General features: G+C 37.7%; 1 protein-coding gene and 1 pseudogene across 2 annotated transcripts in view; both read left to right on the plus strand.

The window, feature by feature from the left end:
- Positions 1-5,984, plus strand: part of LOC101985214 — an 8,860-nt pseudogene extending 2,876 nt beyond the window's left edge.
- Positions 1-18,468, plus strand: part of Rab6a (RAB6A, member RAS oncogene family) — a 39,771-nt gene that overhangs the window by 7,713 nt on the left and 13,590 nt on the right. Inside the window, exons 2-4 of one of the 2 annotated variants that reach the window (XM_005368768.3) lie at positions 14,082-14,140; positions 15,816-15,869; positions 17,059-17,164. In XM_005368768.3, the coding sequence (XP_005368825.1) occupies positions 14,082-14,140; positions 15,816-15,869; positions 17,059-17,164 (219 nt within the window). Of the gene's footprint in view, positions 1-14,081; positions 14,141-15,815; positions 15,870-17,058; positions 17,165-17,228; positions 17,335-18,468 lie in introns of both variants that reach the window. The other variant, XM_005368767.3, reaches the window with a different exon arrangement.

Raw genomic sequence — 18,468 nt, forward strand, 5'->3', positions numbered from 1 at the left:
TGTCTGTCTGTCTGTCTGTCTGTCTGTCTGTCTGTCTGTCTCTGGCTGACAGGCCAGGGAGCCCCAGGAAACCACCTGCCTCTTCTTCCCCAGTGCTGAGATTATAAGAAGATGCTTACATGGCTAGCCCCTCTTCCCCTTTAAACCTTGTTTTTGGGGATTAAACTCAGATCTTCTTGCTTGCCTGTGCAAGCATTTTACTGACTGAGCTCTCTCCCACAGTCCACTATTATTATTTGTTTTTGTCAGTTTGGGGAGATAAGCTGGAGCAAACACTTTTCTGTGCTATATTCTTGGCCCAGTAATAGATTTCTGTCTCTGTGTTTTTATCTGTCTCCCCATGTACACATCCCCCTTTCTCTTTATATAGCACAGGCTGATCTTTAACTTGGGATATTTTTGACTTAGACTGCAAGTGTGAGCTACCATACCTGGGTTATGAATTTCTTGTTCATAACCATACTTTTTAGCTTATTGTGTAGAGAATAGCACTCAAAAATCTTTAATAAGCAAATTACTTTTTTTTAAATAGTGAAAAACAAAATGAAGACCTACTCAGTGAAAAGTTAAAGCCAGAGGTTGGAGAGATGGTCCATGGTTAAGAGCACTGTTCTCCAGAATACCCTAGTTTTAGTCCCAGTACCCACACTAGCTCACAACCACCTCTAACTGCATTTCCATTTTCCAGGAGATTCAGCATCCTCCTCTGGATTCTTCCGACACCAGGTATACAGACATATATGTAGGCAGCACACCAATACACATAAAATAATATTTTCTTCTTTAAAAAAGAAAAGTTATGGCAGGTTTGGCAGCCCATACCTCTAATTTCTGAATTCACAAGCTTGAGGCCAGCCTGGTCTACAGTGTGAGATCTATGTTGTTGTTTTTTTAAAGTTAATTTGTGATTTAGCCATATGTTTTTGCATTCTTAAGATATTTTCCTCTGGGGCCTGAGAGATGGCTCAGTGGTTACAAGCATTGCTTGCTCGTCCAGAGGGCCTGGGCTTCATTCTCATTGCCCACACAGTGGTTCACAACCATCTTTAATTCCAGTTCCATGAGATATTACACCTCTTCTGGCCTCTGAGGGCACAAGTACAGTCACATAAAATAATAAGTAAATAAATAGATATTTAAAATGTTTGCAACATATATAACATAATTCCAGCATTTCTGGCTGAGGCATGAGAATTTCAAGTTCAGTGCCAGCTTTGGCTGCATAGTGAGCTTTTCCAAAATCGTTAACAATAACAGAAAACTCATACTCAAGATGAATTAATTGAACAAGGTTAAGAAAGGGGAATATTCAAATTCAGATAGGCTTTTAAGCCACCTCCTCTTTAAAGACAGTTTGACCTGTAGCAGTTAAGTCTATAACAACAATCACAAAATAAAAATAATTCTTGGTGTTAGTGTAATAACCATGCAAACTATTGAATCTATCGAATCATTAAGAAACTGGAGAAATTGATCTTTGTCTCTCTCTCTCTTTTTTTTTTGTAACAGAAGTGCAGAGAATGGTGTCACACCCATGTGATCCCAACATTTCAGAGACTAAGTAAAAAATATCACCTGAGTAAACCCCAAATTTCTGGTCAGCCTGGGATATATGTACAGTCAGACCCTGACAGCCAGAAACTAAGGATGTAGTTCAGAATCGAATCCTTTTTTTTAAATAAGTTATTTTTATGTTATGTGCGTTGGTGTTTCACCTGCATATGCATCTGTGTGAAGGTGTCAGATCCCCTGAAACTAGAGTTACAGACAGTCATGAGCTGCCATGTGGGTGCTGGGAATTAAACCCAGGTCCTCTTGAAGAACAACAAGTGTTCTTAACCTCTGAGCCATCTCTCCAGCCCCCAGAATAGAATTCTTGATCTGTTTTTGTTTTCTAGTACCACAAAAAGCAACAAGAAAACAAAGACGACAGAGCATCATTGTATTTAAGAAAACTAAACTCTGCCAGGCATGATAGCTCATGTCTTTAATCTCAGCACTAGGGAGGTAGAGATGGGTCAGCCAGAGCTACATAAAGAGACCTTGTCTCAAAAAAAAAAAAAGAAAAAGAAAAAGAAAAAAAAACCAAAAATGGAAGCTAAGTCTTAGCTCTGCCAGCTTATAGATGTGTGTGTGTGTGTGTGTGTGTGTGTGTGTGTGTGTGTTTTCTACCCCCTTTGAATTTTAGTGCTTTGGAGTGAACCCTGGGGTCTGGCTCATGCTAAACACATAGCATACTACTGAACTCTATACCCATAGCCCCACAGATTATGTGGGAAGGGGAAGAGGGTTGAGAGGGAGGCTGCTGTGCTCTTTCCAGTTCCTGCACACCTCTTTGTGTTTAGCTATCAAGAGCCTCTCCAGTTGATGTCTGTTTTAGTTTTTATACTTTGGCTACTGCTGTATAATTCAACCTCTGATTCTGTTCCCTTCCTAGAGATGGGGCTAAAAGTTCTAACTGATCATGCAATTAGCATTAAGATAGGTCTTAAGGGTTTATTACAAATGATAAAAGATCTGTTTTATTACTTCTATCACAAGGAAAACACAAGGGATTTACAAGCTATATACCTTGAACTCCTAAGTGGACCAAAACACACTTTTTTAAAAAAATATTTATTTATTAACTATACAGTATTCTTTCTGCGTGTATGCCTGCAGGCCAGAAGAGGGCACCAGATCTCATTACAGATGGTTGTGAGCACCATGTGGTTGCTGGGAATTGAACTCAGGACCTTTGGAAGAGCAGGCAGTGCTCTTAACCTCTGAGCCATCTCTCAGCCCCCAAAACACACTTTTTTAAAAAAAATTATTTTGCATCCCTAAATTCATGTTAAGGTTATAATTTGCAGTATCTTAACATGTAAGGAGTATTGGAGAAATGGTTAAGCTAAGATAATACTGGGGAAATTTAACCACCTTTGTTCTGAGGGGGGAAAATAGACAGCCGTGATCATGTTGAAGCTTCTGTACACCAAGGAATGCCAAGGATTGGCAAAAAAAAAAAAAAAAAAAAAAACCAGCAGAAGGTCTGGAAAAGGATTAGAGCAGGTTCACCCTCAAAAGGAATCAACACTGCTAATATTTTAACCTCAGGTTTTCGGTCTCCAGAACTTGTGAATTTCTGTTTAAGCTACTTGTACTTCATTATGGCATCTCTAGCAAGTTACAATGTGTAATATTTTGCAACAAACCTAAAATCCATCTAGCACTTACTGACAGCTCTAACAGTAGATATTTGTCTTCATTTACTATAAAACTACTAACATTTAAAAAAAAATTATGTGTATGGATGTTTTGCCTACATGTATGTCTGTGCACCATATATGTCTCTGGTGCTTGTGGAAACCGAAAGAGGGTATAGGGTTGCAGTTATTACAATCATGAGTTGTCATGTGGGTGGCTGGAAATCAAACTAGAGTCAATTCTGAGCCACCATGTGGATGCTTCTAATTAAACCAGGGTCCTCTAGAAGAGCAACCAGTGCTCTTAGCCACTAAGCCATCTCTCCAACTTCACTACTAACATTTTTTTTTTGAGTAGTCAAAAGTTCTCCCCCTTTTTTAAAAAATTCAGTTTTGTTCTTATTTACAGGTGTTGGTATTTGTCTTCATATGTAATACTATTAACATTTGATTATTTACTCATATCGTGTCCTATCATGAATGCCTAATGGTTTTAATTCATTTAATCCTTAAAATGAATTCTAAGAGCTTTTCTGAGTGATTGGATTTTGGACTGAAGCAAGGAAATTGTAAGATATTCCTGTAGTTTCTGGTGATGGCAAAATGTAAGGAGATGCTTAAAAGAGGAAGGGAGCATGTTGAGAGGGCTGAAGAGTAGTGACAGTATTTACTGAATATGTGCAAGGCTTTGGGTTTGATCTGAGCATCACAAAGCAAAACTAGAGCCATTCTGAAAAAGTTTCCAATAGAAAAAGCTTTTGGCAACAAAATATTGACACAGTATTGGTCTGAACCTACAGAATTAAAAATTTACGAGTCCATATTATTGCAGATTTTTAAGTAAAGGGAAAAGGAAAGTTTTATTCTTGTAAAAAAGACTTCTAATTAAGGGCTGGCAAGATGACTCGGGTCAAAAGCACTGACTGCCCTTCCAAAGGACCAAGGTTTGATTCCCAGTACCTACACTGTGATTCAACAATCTGTAATTCCAGTCCCAGAGATTAAACACCCTCTTCTGGTCTCTGAGGTTGTTGCATGTATTTTGTGTACTGGCATACTTTCAGGTAAAACATCCATACACATAAAAGTAAATGAAAATTTAAAAAGAATTTTAATTAATAAGTAGAGTTAGAAATAAACAGAAGAATTTCCATTGGAACACTGCAGTAGTAGTGGCTACAGAAAAGGTTCCTCTGATGAAAGTTAAAATTAGTGGACAGAAGTTTGAAAACAGAATGTTTATGTAAATTTAACCACTGCAATACATCATATATGGAAGACTTTGATGACTGAAGTTGCAGAGATATTAGAGCGAGTTTGAGAGCATCTAAAGGAGGCTTTATTTTTCCAAGGTGACAAGTTCTTTGGGGGAGGGGATTTTTCAAGACAGGGTTTCCCTGTGTAGCCTTAGGTGTCTTGGAAGTCACTCTGTAGACCAGACTGGCCTCAAACTCCACCTGCTTCTACCTCCCGAGTGTTAGGATTAAAGGCGTGTACCACCATCACACAACTTGACAAATTCTTTTTTCAAGAGCTGATTCTACAGATTCAGGAATATCCCTTTGTAGACGAGAATTAAACAGATAATGCTCAGTAGAATCATCATTTATAATTAAATATTCACTATTTATTAGTTTTAGTTGGTATTCTTTGTTTCAGTATAACCTTTTTATTAGAATATCTTAAGTACATATTTTTACTTGATTCAGTGGTACAATAGCTACTATAATGATATTGGTAGGAGATAGGAAGAAAAATACTACAGAATTTCATGTTAAATGTGCATCTTGTTTACATAGGAAGAAGTGTTTAAGCTAAAGGTAATTGATCAGTCACTTGGGATTTATTATGAAAGGCAATGGTTCTCAAATACCATTGATGAAGCTGACTGCATTAGATTCCTATTCAGAGTGTTTTTAGAACATAAATGCTAGGGCTGGATAGCTCAACAGTTAAGAGCATCCAGATTCTCTGTTCTCAACAGGCAAAACACCCACATACGTCAAATAGGGGATTTTAAACATCTGACATCTCCAGGCTGGAAAGATGGTTTAGTGATTATGAGCACTAATTGTTCTTCCAAAGGAAGTTCAGTTGGGAATTACTGTCCGTAACTCTTAAGACTGGCAGCTAACAACTGTCTGTAACTCCAAGATCTTACACCCTCACACAGAAATACATACAGGCAAAACACCAATGCTAATAAAATAGATAATTTGTTTTAAAAATCTAAAATCTCTGAGTCACAAGCAGCCAGGGTGTAGAGGATGGTCACCAGACTAACAGTGGCAGAGTGTTGGTGGCTACCAGGGCACTTAGCCTAATTGGCAAGAGAACCATTTCCACCTTCGTGTGTGTTTGAGCACATGAGGGTATTGTGAAGAGTGAAGACTATGCTCTCCCTATTTTTGTTGATCAGTGTGACTGCCCCTTGCCTGCTATGGCCCGTGTTAGGCTGCTATCTGCCAGCCAGGAAACCCTGAAGGAGAAGACTGACTGGAGCAGCCTGTTCAGGGATGACAAAGTCCAATTATACCACATCCAGTTTTACCTAGAGCTTTGCCAAGATGAACAGAAGTATAAACAAGTAGAAGACAGTTGTGGTCTCGGCCATGTTCTTCATCGGCTTCATTGCTCTTATTCTGATGTGGAGAAAACACTGTGTAAAGCCCCATCCCTCCTACCTCTGATGGAGACTGGATGGCCATGTAGACCAAGCAGATGATGGACATGAAGATCAACCCCATTCAGGACTTCTCGGACAAGTGGGACAGCAACAAGAACAAGTGGAAGAAGTGAGACCTCCCCTCACTGCTGTGTCCAGTGCTTCATGTAATAAATGACCAGTTTGTGTGGGGAGAAAATACACTGTTACATAGAGAAACCCTGCCTCAAAAAAAAACAGCCAGTCAATATTTTGTGTCAGGTGTGGTACTGTGTGCCTTTAATCCCAGTACTAGCTTAGTATAGAGGGTTCCAGGGCTGCGTGCCAAAAAACACTGTCTCAAAATAAATAATTATTTTTAAAAATCTGAGATTGTAATACGATAACTCTAGAGTTGCCTGACCATTCGTGGTCTTTTGTTTTGCCATGTGGATAGTTTGTCTTTTCTAATGGATAGTTTGTCTTTTCTAATGGATAGTTTGTCTTTTCTAATGGATAGTTTGTCTTTTCTAATGGATAGTTTGTCTTTTCTAATTCTGTGAAGAATGTCATTTAAATTTTGACTGGGATTGCATTGAGTTCTATAGGTTGCTTTTGATAATTTGTCCATTTTCACAGTATTCTGCTAATCTAGGACTATAGAAGTCTTTGGTGCCTTGAATTTCTTTTTTCAGTGTCATAAAGTTTTCATTGATGGTCTCTCACTTTTCTTCCTGAGGTTGATTACTAGGTACTTGAAATTTTGGGTGGGGTAAGATTATTCACTGCTCTTCGAGAGAACCTGGGTTCAACCCAGCAGCTACCCAGTGATAGCACAGGTGCAGCACCCTCTTCTGCCTCCCTGGGTACCAGGCATGCAAGTGTTATACATTCATATATTCAGTTAAAATACCCAAATATACATACATACATAAGTACATATATGTGTGTGTATACATAAAGTTTGTTCTTTTAATTTTTTAAAATAAATCTAAAGAAATTAAAAATAAGAATTTATTTAAGGTATTTTTCCTAGTTTCTCAATAAGTTTGTTATTGGTATGAAGAAAAGCTATACATCTCTGTGTTATTAGTATCTTACACTTTTACAGGAAGTGTCAGGTCTAAGAGTCACGTGGTGCTGGCACAGGCCTTCAATCCCACTACACAGTGAGTTCCAGAACAACCAGAACTCCACAGGGAAACCCTGTCCCCCCAAAAAAACAAAACAAAAAGTCCAGAGTCTTTTAAGTATAGAATTGTGTCATCAGTTAGAAAACTTCTACCTTTCCTATTTTTATCCCTTTTATATAATCTTTCTCTTACTACTCTAGGGTGGGTTTGTTTGGGTTGTTTTTGGTTTTTCAAGACAGGATTTTTCTATATGGGTCTGTCTGGCCTCGAACTCAAAGAGATCCACCTGCCTCTGCCACCCAGTGCTGGGATTAAAGGTGTGAGCCATCATCACCCAGCTGTCTAGTTTTTTAAAGTTTTTAAAATTGTTTTTAATTGTGTATGGAGGGGGTTGTATATGAGTGCAGGCACCCACACGGGCCACTGGAGTTGGATCTCCCTGGAGCTAGACTTACAAGCAGTTATGAGCCATCTGATATGGTTACTAGGAATTAAACTCAGATCCTATGGAAGAGCAGTATATGCTCTTAATTGATGAGCCATTTCTCCTGCCCAGGGTCTGTTTTTGAGACAGTCTTACTGTGTAGCCCTGACTGGCCTGAGATTTTCAGAAGAATTGCTGTTTTTTCTCATTCAATATAATATTTGCTATAGGTTTGTAATGCATTATTGTTTTGTAATATTCTCTATTCATTCCTAATTTCTTCAGGATTTCATCATGGAAGCATGTTTAACTTTGTCAGATTTTTTTCTGCAGCTAGGTAGATGGCTCGACTTTAAAGTGCTCAAATACGAAAATTTGAGTTCAGTTTCTAGATGCACATAAAAACTGGACTGGGGGTCAGGGGCAAGCTAAGAGCATTTGCTACTCTTGAAGAAGATGTGGGTTCAGTTTGCAGAACCCACATGAAGGTTCACAGCCATCTGTAACTCCAGTTCCAGAGGAGCCAGCATCCGTTCTGACCTCTGTTGGCACCAGGCGTTCAAACACCCATATTCATACAATAAAATAAATCTAATTTTTTTTTAAGTTAAAAAAATCTGGATGTAATGTACACATATAATCCCAGCACTGAGGAGGTAGAGGAAGAGATGGGAGGATCCCGGGACCTTAATGGCTAGCCAACATAACCAAAAAAGCAAGTTCCAGGGTCAGTGAAAAGTAGATCCTGCCTCAGAAAATGGGGCTTGAGGGGTTTCTTAGCAGATAAAAGCACTAGCCATGAAATTGTTCCAGAATGTATATAAAAGTTGGATGGTATGAACACACACCCTGTTCCTGCAGTCAGGTGGGACATGGAGAGAAGAGGAACAGTAGGAAACTGACCTAAATAACAGCAGCAGAAATAACAGGAGAGACCCAGCCTCAGACACAAGAGTCAGGAAAGAACTGGCTCTGAAAAGTCCCTTGACTTCTTTCTTTTCCTCCCTTCCTCTTGCTTGCTCTAGAACACACATATACTTATAAATAATCTTTAAATTAAACAAATAAAAATAAGGTAGAAAGTGATTGAGGAAGACACCACCTCTATTCTGTATGCATATTTGTTGGGGGACTTTGTGCAGGTTTCTGCAGCTGGTTTGATTCTGGAGTGACAGCACCTGGCTTTGATCTGTGTTTCCGATTGCTACCCTTTGTCTCCAGTACCTCCTGTTTGAAGTCTTGTCTCAGAGTTTCCTAGGGGTTCAAAGCCTATGCAGAGCTTGGTTGGGGCAAACTGGGGTGCCTTTTAACTGAGAATTTCCATTTGTCATTGTCCCTTTGGGGAGCTTAGATAAAAAGAGTTTGGAATACAAAAATTAACTTGCTAAAGGTGTAAATTGGGTAACAATTTAAAAAAAGTTCTTTGTCCTGATACCCCTGCAACTGGAAAGGCTAAGATTCATCCTTAGAGTGCCTTCTTTCCATGGACCCACATGAACCCATACCCAATATACGCGTGAACAAGAAGTACAAGCTAAGCTTGGGCAAAGATGTATATTACCAGCCGGGCGGTGGTGGCGCACGCCTTTAATCCCAGCACTTGGGAGGCAGAGGCAGTGGATCTCTGTGAGTTCAAGACCAGCCTGGTCTACAAGAGCTAGTTCCAGGATAGGCTCCAAAACCACACAGAAACCCTGTCTCGAAAAACCAAAAAAAAAAAAAAGATGTATATTACCTTATTTCTCAACATTTAAGATTGTCTAGTCTTTTACTTATAAAATTACTTGCTAATTTTTTAAATTTAAAAAATACTTATGTGTATGGATGTTTCTGCCTGCATGTATTATGTATGTATGTATATCACATGTATGCCTACTGCCTGCAGTAGTTAGAAGAGGGCATTCATTATTGGATCCCTTAGAATTTGGAGTTAGGGATAGTTGTGAACCACAATGTGAGTGGTGAAAATTAAACCTAGACCCTCTGTGAGAACAAAAGTGTTCTAACTGCTAAAGTACCTCTCTAGCCCATTTGTTAATTTCCTTTGAGGACAAAGAAAGATGGAGGAGGGGGATATGCATGGAGACAGGGTCTTGCTATAGCCCTAAAACTTACTATGAAGACCATAGTGGCTTTGAATCTGCAATAATCCTCTTGCCTCTGCCTTCTGAGTTCTAGGGTTACAGATGTGCACCACCCATACAGACCAAAGGCTTTCCCGAAATAATTTTACAGATGTGCACCACCCATACAGACCAAAGGCTTTCCCGAAATAATTTTACAGATGTGCACCACCCATACAGACCAAAGGCTTTCCCTAATTCTGTAGAGTGAGAATAAGAATAAAAGTTTATAATATTAACACATCTAATATGTGCAGTATTATCATAGTTGTAAATTAAATACTGTTATGAGTGAGGGGTTGAGACAGGATCTCTCTACATAGCCCTGACGCCCTAAAACTTATTCTGTAGATCAGAGTGGCCTCAAACTCAAAGATATCCACCTATCTCTGCCCCTGGAGTGCTGGGAATGAAGGCATGTGCCACCATGCCTGGCCCCCAAAAAATAAAATAAAATTGGTCTCAGAGGGATAGTGATGTTTATTCAACTGCCTAAAGATTTTTATCTATTTCTGGACCTGGTTGTGTTCCGTTACTGTGTTTTTCTGTCTTTAAGCCAGTATCTGCTATCATACTGTCTGGACTCTTGATAGTTTATTATAGTCAGATTTAAAGTTGTTCATTGCTATCAGGATTGCTTTAACTATTCTAAATTATTTGTATTTCTAAGTAAACTTTAGAATTGACTTGGTACTCTTTTCAAAAAGCTGTTATAATTGGGCTTGTATGTGATTTGGGGGGTCATTTTAGCATTTAGTCTTCTTATTTATTTATTATGTGTATATGTTTTGCTTGTGTGTATATCTGTGCACCAAATATGTGACAGAGGAGAAGAGTGGAACCTTGGGACTGGAGTCAACCATGTAGGTGCTGGAAATTGAACCTCCTCTTCAAGGGCAGCCAGCTCTTCATTGAGTCGGTTCTTCCTACCAGCTGTGTGATACATCCTTCCATTTATTTAGATTTTCTTGATTATTTTTGTTTGTTTTTCTCTGAGTGTTCTCAGAAGTATTGAGTGTTGTTAAGGATTCTTTATTTGGCTTGGCATGGTGATGCACGCCTTTAATCCCAGGACTTAGAAGGCAGAGACAAGCACATCTTTGAGTTCTAGGCCATCCTGTTGTACAGAGAAAGTTCCAAGACAGCCAGAGCTATAGAGATCCAAAAAAGGGTTGGGCAGTGGTGGCGCGCGTGCACGCGCGCGCGCGCGCGCATTTACTCCCCAAACTCAGGAGGCTGCAGGGGCTGGTGGATCTTTGTGAGTTTGAGGCCATCTGGTTCACAGAGCAAGTTCAAGGATGGACAGAATATTAAACAGAGAAACCCTGTCTCTAAAAACCAAAGTAACTAAATAAATAAGTCAAGATCTAGTCTCAAAAAAAATGTATTGAAATAAAAACTTGGGGCTGGAAAGCTGTCTCAGATTAAGATTACATGCTGTTTTTACAGACACTCACAGCTACCATTAACTCCAGCTCCTGGTAGATTTGTTACCTCTGAGCTTTATAGGCAGCCACACCTGTGTGTATATCCCCCACCCATGCACACATGATTTAAGGTAAAAATAAGTTTTTTTTTTAAATAACAAAACTTATTTAAAATCATACCAAAATGTCACTGACAGTGGTTTTTAATCCTTGCCAAAAATATTTACATTTTGGGGAACATCTGAGTAGTTTATTTACCTGGTTCCTTTCTAACTTACAGAATTTATTACATTTGTTTTGTTATTTTTTTGAGACAGGGTCTTAGCCCAGTAGCCCTGGCCTGGCTAGTCTGGAATTCACATTATAGACTAAACTGGACTTGAACTCACAGGTCTACCTGCCTCTTCCGCTGAGCCTGACTTTTGTATTTATTTTATATTAGAGTCTGTGAAGTGACTGAAGACATAGAAAGTAATTAGATGAGATTCTTTTCTTGGAGCACACGCTCATTAGTAAGGAAACTCCCAGGACTTCACTGTTAAAGTCGTAGTGACACAGTGGCACATGCTTGTAATCCGAGTGCTCCACAGACTGAGGCAAGGAATGACAACAAATTTGAGGCCAATACGGGTACACTGTGAGTTTAAGGTCACCCTGGGCTAATAGCAAAATTTAAAATTATATGTCTTTGTAATTTCCATACCAGTGAAACAGGATATGCCAGACCATAGCTGATCTGAGCTTGAGATGAGTTTCAAAACAGCTTCACGGGCCATTTTAACAATCTTAAATTCTGAGGCCCTGATGACATCTCAGGACTCTTTCTCCTTCGGTGCTTTTCACTTTCACTCCTGTGGGTCACATTTTATTCATAAAACTTGAACATGGGCTGCTATGAGTTTTTGTTTTGTTTGTTTCTTCCTCCCATTGTGTCTAAGTAATACTTGATTTTGCTTTTGTGAATTTGGAATATCAGTGATTGTTTTTTCTTATCGTCTCCTCATTTTCTTCAACTTTTAGCTAAATACTTTTTGCATGTGCCCTTAATGTGAAAAGGTTCCTTTTTTTTTTTTTAGTTTTTTTTTAGTTTATTTGTTCTAAAAAGAAAACAATCTTTCATTGTACATACCACTCCCAGTTCACACTCCCTCCTCTCCAGGTCCCATTCCCTCCACCTAACCCACAGACACATTTTGTCAAATGCTTTTCAGCATCTAATGAGATGACCTTATGTGTTTGTTTGTTTGTTTGTTTCAGTTTATTTATGTGGTGAATTACATTGATAGATTTTCAGATGTTGAATTGTCCCTGTATCTCTGGGAAGAAGCTGACTTGATCATGGTGGATGATTTTTTTTTTAATGTGTTCTTGGATTTGGTTTGCCAGTATTTTATTATTTTTGCATCCTTGTTCATGAGAGATTAGTCTGTAATTCTCTTTCTTGATTGAGTCTTTGTGTGGTTTTGGTATCAGGGTAACTGTAGCCTTATAAAGAGTATGGCAATGTTCCTTCTCTTTCTATTTTGTGGAACACTTTGAGTATAGGTATTAGCTCTTTGAAGTTCTGGTAGAATTCACTGAAACCATCTGGCCCTGGGCTCTGTTTTTTGTTTGGTAGGCATTTGATGGCAGCTTCTATTTCCTTGCAGGTTATGGTCTATTTAAATTGCTCTCCTGGTCTTCATTTAATTTTGGTATGTGGTGCCTATCCAGAAAATTGTCCATTTCTTTTCAGTTTTCCAATTTTGTGGAGTACGGGTTTTTGTAGTATGACCTAATGATTCTCTGGATTTCCTCAGTATCTGTTGTTACGTCCCCCTTTTCATTTCTTATTTTGTTAATTTAGATATTCTCTCTATCTCTCTGCCTTTTGATTAGTTGGATAAGGGTTTGTCTATCTTGTTGATTTTTCTCAAAGAACCAGCTCTGTTTCATTGATTCTTTATATTGTTTCCTTTGTTTCTTTTTTGTTGATTTCTGCCCTCAATTTGATTATTTCCTGTCTTCTACTCCTACTGGGTGAGTCTGCTTGTTTTTGTTCTAGAGCTTTCAGGCATGCTTTTTTATTTCTTCTTCTTTGACCCAGGGGTGGTTCGATAGAGCACTGTTTAATTTCCATGTGATTGTGGGTTTTCTGAAATTAGTCTTGCTGTTGTATTCTAATTTTAAACCATGGTAATCCAATAAAATACAGAGGATTACTTCAAATTTTTTATATCTGTTGAGGTTTGCCTTGTTACCGAGTATGTGGTCAATTTTAGAGAAGGTTCCATTTGGTGCTGAGAAGAAGGTATATTCTTTTGTATTGGGTAGAATGTTCTGTAGATGTCTGTTCTCTTATTTCTCTATTAGGTTTCTGTCTGGTTGACCTGTCCATTGGTGAGAGTGGGATGTGGAAGTCTTCTACTGTTAGTGTGTAGGGTTTGATGTGCGATTTAAGCTTTAGTAGTGCTTCTTTTACATATGGGGTGCTCTTGTATTTGGGGCATAGATATTCAGGATTGAGACTGCATCCTGATTGTTCCTGCTATGAGTATAAATTGTTCTTCTCCATCTCTTTTGATTGATTTTAGTTTGAAGTCTTTTTTAGATATTGAGACAGCTTGTTTCTTTCTTACTTTGTCCGTTTGATTGGAAAATCTTTTCCCGACACTTTAATCTGAGGTAATGTCCATCTTTGAGGTTGAGGTGTGTTTCTTGTATACAGCAGAAGGCTGGATCCTGCTTTCATATCCGTTCTTTTAACCTATGTCTTTATGGGTGAATTGAGTCCATTGATATTAAGAGATATTAATGGCCAGTGATTGTTAATTCCTGTTATTTTTTTCAGTGGTAGTAAGTGCGTTTCTCTTCTTGGGGTTTTGTTGGTATGAGGTTATCTGTTGCCTGTATTCCTGTGGGTGCAGTTAGCTTCCTTGGGTTGGGGTTTTGCTTCTAATAGTCTGTAGGGCTGGATTTGTGGATAGGCATTGTTTAAATCTGGTTTTGTCATGGAATCTGTTATTGAGAAAGCCCTGTCAGCAAACTTTTGATAAAACCTTTGAATATATTTTCCATTTGATTACAGTTCTTTGAGCAGTGCCTGGGAACCTAGTGTATTTAATATATTACTTACTAAGGAAATCTCTATCTTTTTTTATTTCAGTTGGAAAGACATCCTTAATCACCAGATTCATGTATGACAGTTTTGACAACACCTATCAGGTATTTTGGTTTTTCCAGATTATTAAATTTATTTCTTAATATTAAGAGGAATGGTTATGGTATTTTTTAAGTTCTTTTATTTACATGCAGTCATTGATATAAAAGTGCTTTCCATGAGCAGTGGTGGTTCACGACTTTAATCGCAGCAGTTGGATCTCTATTTCCATTATAGCACAACCAAAAGCTACACAGAGAAACCCTGTCTTGAAAAATAAAAAAAAAGGGAAAAGTGCTTTCAATAATGTGTAAACTATTATATAAGCAACACAATGTGTAAATTATTATATAAATCTTGTCCGTAGTCCTAGCCTTACTCAGTTTGCTTCTTCCACAGCCTATTGAAAAATTATCTTTACTGTCAACTTGGAGGGAATTAGAAGCAATAGTAATTATTTATTTATTTATTTATTTATTTATTTTGTAGAGAAGTCACAAGTCTGAGGTTCCTTTTTAGAAACTGATTTCAGTTTATGATGTCAGAGGATTCAGGCCATCCTGACAGGAAAGTTACAGTGGATTAATCAGTTCACTTGTCAGTGCATCAGAAGCAAGGAGGGACATGCCAGCATGCAGATGCCCTTTTCCTCTTTTTCTTTTAAAATTAGATTTACTCATTTTATTTTATTTGTGAGTGTTTTGCCTGCATGTATGCATGCATACCACGTGCATACTTTGTGCCCATGGGATCAGAAGAGAGCATTGGATCCCCTGGAACTAGCATTATGGATGGTCGTGAACCACTATGTGAGTGCTGGGAAGTGAGCTTGCTTTCCTGCAAGAGAACTGTTCTTAACTGCTGAGCTGTCAACTTCAACCCCATGTCCCAGTTATTTTTAATTTATCTTCCTATTTAATTTTAGACTTCTTAACTTGTTCACTTTTTTTTCTAGTTTTTGCCTTTTAAAATTCTTGATTATTTAACCAGGCACACAGTGTACTGTGTTTGAACCACAGGAGATACTTAGCGTTGAATGATAAAGAGAAAATTTTATTTCCCTTACTTTAATACATTACTTACATATTGGAAGAGTCATGTCCCTTTGAAAATCATACTTCTGAGTCTCTGTGGCATAAGAACAAGCCATTATATAGGAAGTTTAGTCATGGTTATCTTTACATCAACAGTATTTCATAAAATTGCCTTTGGGGCAAATAATAGTCATCCTGATTGAGAACATTAAGATATTCAGACAAAACTTTGTATTCAGATATTTGAATATTCTGGTACATAAAAAAAAATCCCTATTGCCTTGTTCTCTAAAATGAGAAAAATTAGTGAGAATGAGTTATCTTTCATGAATGAGAATGAGAGTTGATCACATAAAGGGCCTGAATTAGTCTCCAACACAGAGCGAGTGCTTAGTACATGGAAGCAGGTTAACATTGGACATGTTTGTCACCACTTGAATAAAGTGTGGTTATGTGTATATTCATTATTCGTTTAAATTCATAAATCCTATCTTATCCTAAACTGTTGACCACCACCAAACTGCTATTCCTTACTAACTCTTTTGTTTTAAATTCATAAATCCTATCTTATCCTAAACTGTTGACCACCACCAAACTGCTATTCCTTACTAACTCTTTTGTTTTAAATTCATAAATCCTATCTTATCCTAAACTGTTGACCACCACCAAACTGCTATTCCTTACTAACTCTTGTTTTGTTTTATAGGCGACAATTGGCATTGACTTCCTATCAAAAACAATGTACTTGGAGGATCGAACAGTGAGTAATATTTTCAGTGTGCAATTTTCCGCACACTGCAGGCTGAAAACCAGGATCACAGCTGTGGTCGCCATCAGAAGTGCTTAACAAAATCATCAAAATTGGATCTTGAGAAAAATTTATTACAAAGTTGTTTTTGGCACTCTGATTTCTTATTTCCGTTTCACATCCAAAGTCAAAATTTGTTTGTAAAATTCTGGTGTCCTTAGACTTACTTTGCTATCTTGATTTAGAAAAAAGGACAACACGTAGATTTATAAGAGAATTAAAAGAATTTTCATGAGAAATTAGAGCTACTAAAGACTCTGAGCACTCCTCAGGTCATTCAGAAAGGTTTCATAATTATGAACTTAAAGACTTTGTCAGACTAGAACATGTAACAGGGTTAAGTAGAGAAAAATATATATTTGTCAGGGTTTGTATCTTCCTTATTGTTGAATGTTCTTTTAAAAATTTATGTTTTGACCTACTCCTTGAAGAGATTCTTATCATTTAAACATTGAATAACTTAATGTTCCCAAAATATTATATTATCTCTGATATTTTTTCTTATTTCTGAATTATGTTTTTTTTTTCTTTTGGATGTTTTCATATATAATATAACTTTTCTTAAAACTTGAGAACTTAAACTGCTTTGTATGGGTAAGAAAACTTATTTTTTATATAGATTGCAGAAATGTTTTCTCTTTTTTTTTTTTTCCTTTTATTTTCTTTTTTTTCTCCTCCCCTGTTATCCACAGTGTTCTGGGCAGAAATGTATAGAAGAAACACACATAGTCACAGACCCAGGAAACATTGCGTGGCTTTAGAGAAGCTGTCAGATGAGCATTGCTTTCTTTACTCTGTCATCTGGTAGCTTGGGTTCCTTCATTCTCTTTATTCTCAGTATTTGAACATCAGCAGTTTACTTTTTATCATTTAGAAGATACCGGGATTCAAAATTTCATGGAGGGGGAGCCCTGTTTCTGATCCTGTGAAGTCTCTCACAGCGTACCTTCAGAACAAGCAGCTTTGTGCTGCTGCTCACTTTTCAGAAATGAGTTCACGTTGTTTCATTCCTCTGCATTAAACCTCTACATGAGTTGTCTACCACTCATGTTTCAAAAATCATTCCTTTTTTTTTTTAAGTATCAGTTTTTTAGTTTAGTTCTGTTTTGTTTTTGTTTTTATTTTTTTTCCCGTCCCACAGATCAGGCTGCAGCTGTGGGATACTGCGGGTCAGGAACGTTTCCGCAGCCTCATTCCCAGCTACATCCGAGACTCTGCTGCAGCCGTGGTAGTTTACGACATCACAAGTAGGTGTGCTGCAGTGCTGACCTTTCTTACTGTTCTCGCTTGTTTGACTGATTTTGTTGTTAGGTGCGATTGCAATTGTGGGACACAGCAGGTCAAGAGCGGTTCAGGAGCTTGATTCCTAGCTACATTCGAGACTCCACTGTGGCAGTTGTTGTTTATGATATCACAAGTGAGTGGGGGGATTGCGCATTTCTGATCTCCTTCAACCCTTAGCTTAGCTGCATGCATGTTTGTCTTGTGCTTGTTTTCCTTACTGGCATGTAAAGTGTTTTATCACAGACTAGCCCAGTCAGAAATACTTGCCTCCATGTTTGTGCCAGTATGCTTTATGTCTCTGTGCCAGAGTTCCCACTTCCAGAAACTGTCTTTTGACTCTATTTATAAATCTTTTTCAAGGTTTCTGTAGTATCCTCCTATCCATAAACTATCCCGTAATTGTACTTTAAAGGTATTACTCATTAATTTATCTCAGATTTCAAAGATAATCTATATTTAAACCTCTTGCCAAATATTCTAGATTCTGTATGGCTTCTTTTGAGGCTTTTAAAAGAGTCTGCCTGCTAGTGTTTTCTCTGCTTCCGTCTTGCAGTCAATTTCTTAAATAGAGAAAAACAGAGAAGCGCAATGTATATTTTTCTGTTAGTCGTTTTTGTTTGAATATGTGGATTCTGTGGCTGGTTTTCTTTGTTGCTAACAAATTACGCTTTCATTTCTCTCCAAGAAAAAATTTAAATGGGAAATGAGACAGTATTTTTTTAAAGATCTATTTATTATGTATACAACATTCTGCGCTCCAGAAGAGGGCACCAGATCTCATTATAGGTGCTTGGGCGACCATATGGGTTCTGGGAATTGAACTAGGACCTCTAGAAGAGAAGCCACTGCTCTTAACCGCTGAACCATCTCTCCAGCCCCATAGTATTTTTTTTTCTTTTCTTCAGAACCTGAAGTGTTTTGTTCTTTAAGTGACTACAAAATTTCCCTGGAGCATTGGCAACAGCTGTCTGATTGAAATTATCTTTGTAAAGTGTTTTATTATACATGTAAGGCAGTATTCAACATCATTCCATAGACTAGTCCATAATTTATAGGGGGAAAAAGATTATTTACAGCATCTTGGACTTAGGTAAAAATATGTCTAAGAGCTGATTTGAGCTAGTCATATTACTAGAAATTTCTGTATATTCACTCAGAAGTCATAGTTACTAAACAGTGGCAATATTAAAAAGACTATATTCCACAATGTATTTTCTTTCTCTCTCTCTCTCTCTCTTTTTTTTTTTTTTTTTTTTTTTTTTTTTTT

The sequence above is a fragment of the Microtus ochrogaster genome, unplaced genomic scaffold, assembly GCF_000317375.1.
Source record: "Microtus ochrogaster isolate Prairie Vole_2 unplaced genomic scaffold, MicOch1.0 UNK41, whole genome shotgun sequence".
In the NCBI taxonomy this organism is placed as follows: domain Eukaryota; kingdom Metazoa; phylum Chordata; class Mammalia; order Rodentia; family Cricetidae; genus Microtus; species Microtus ochrogaster.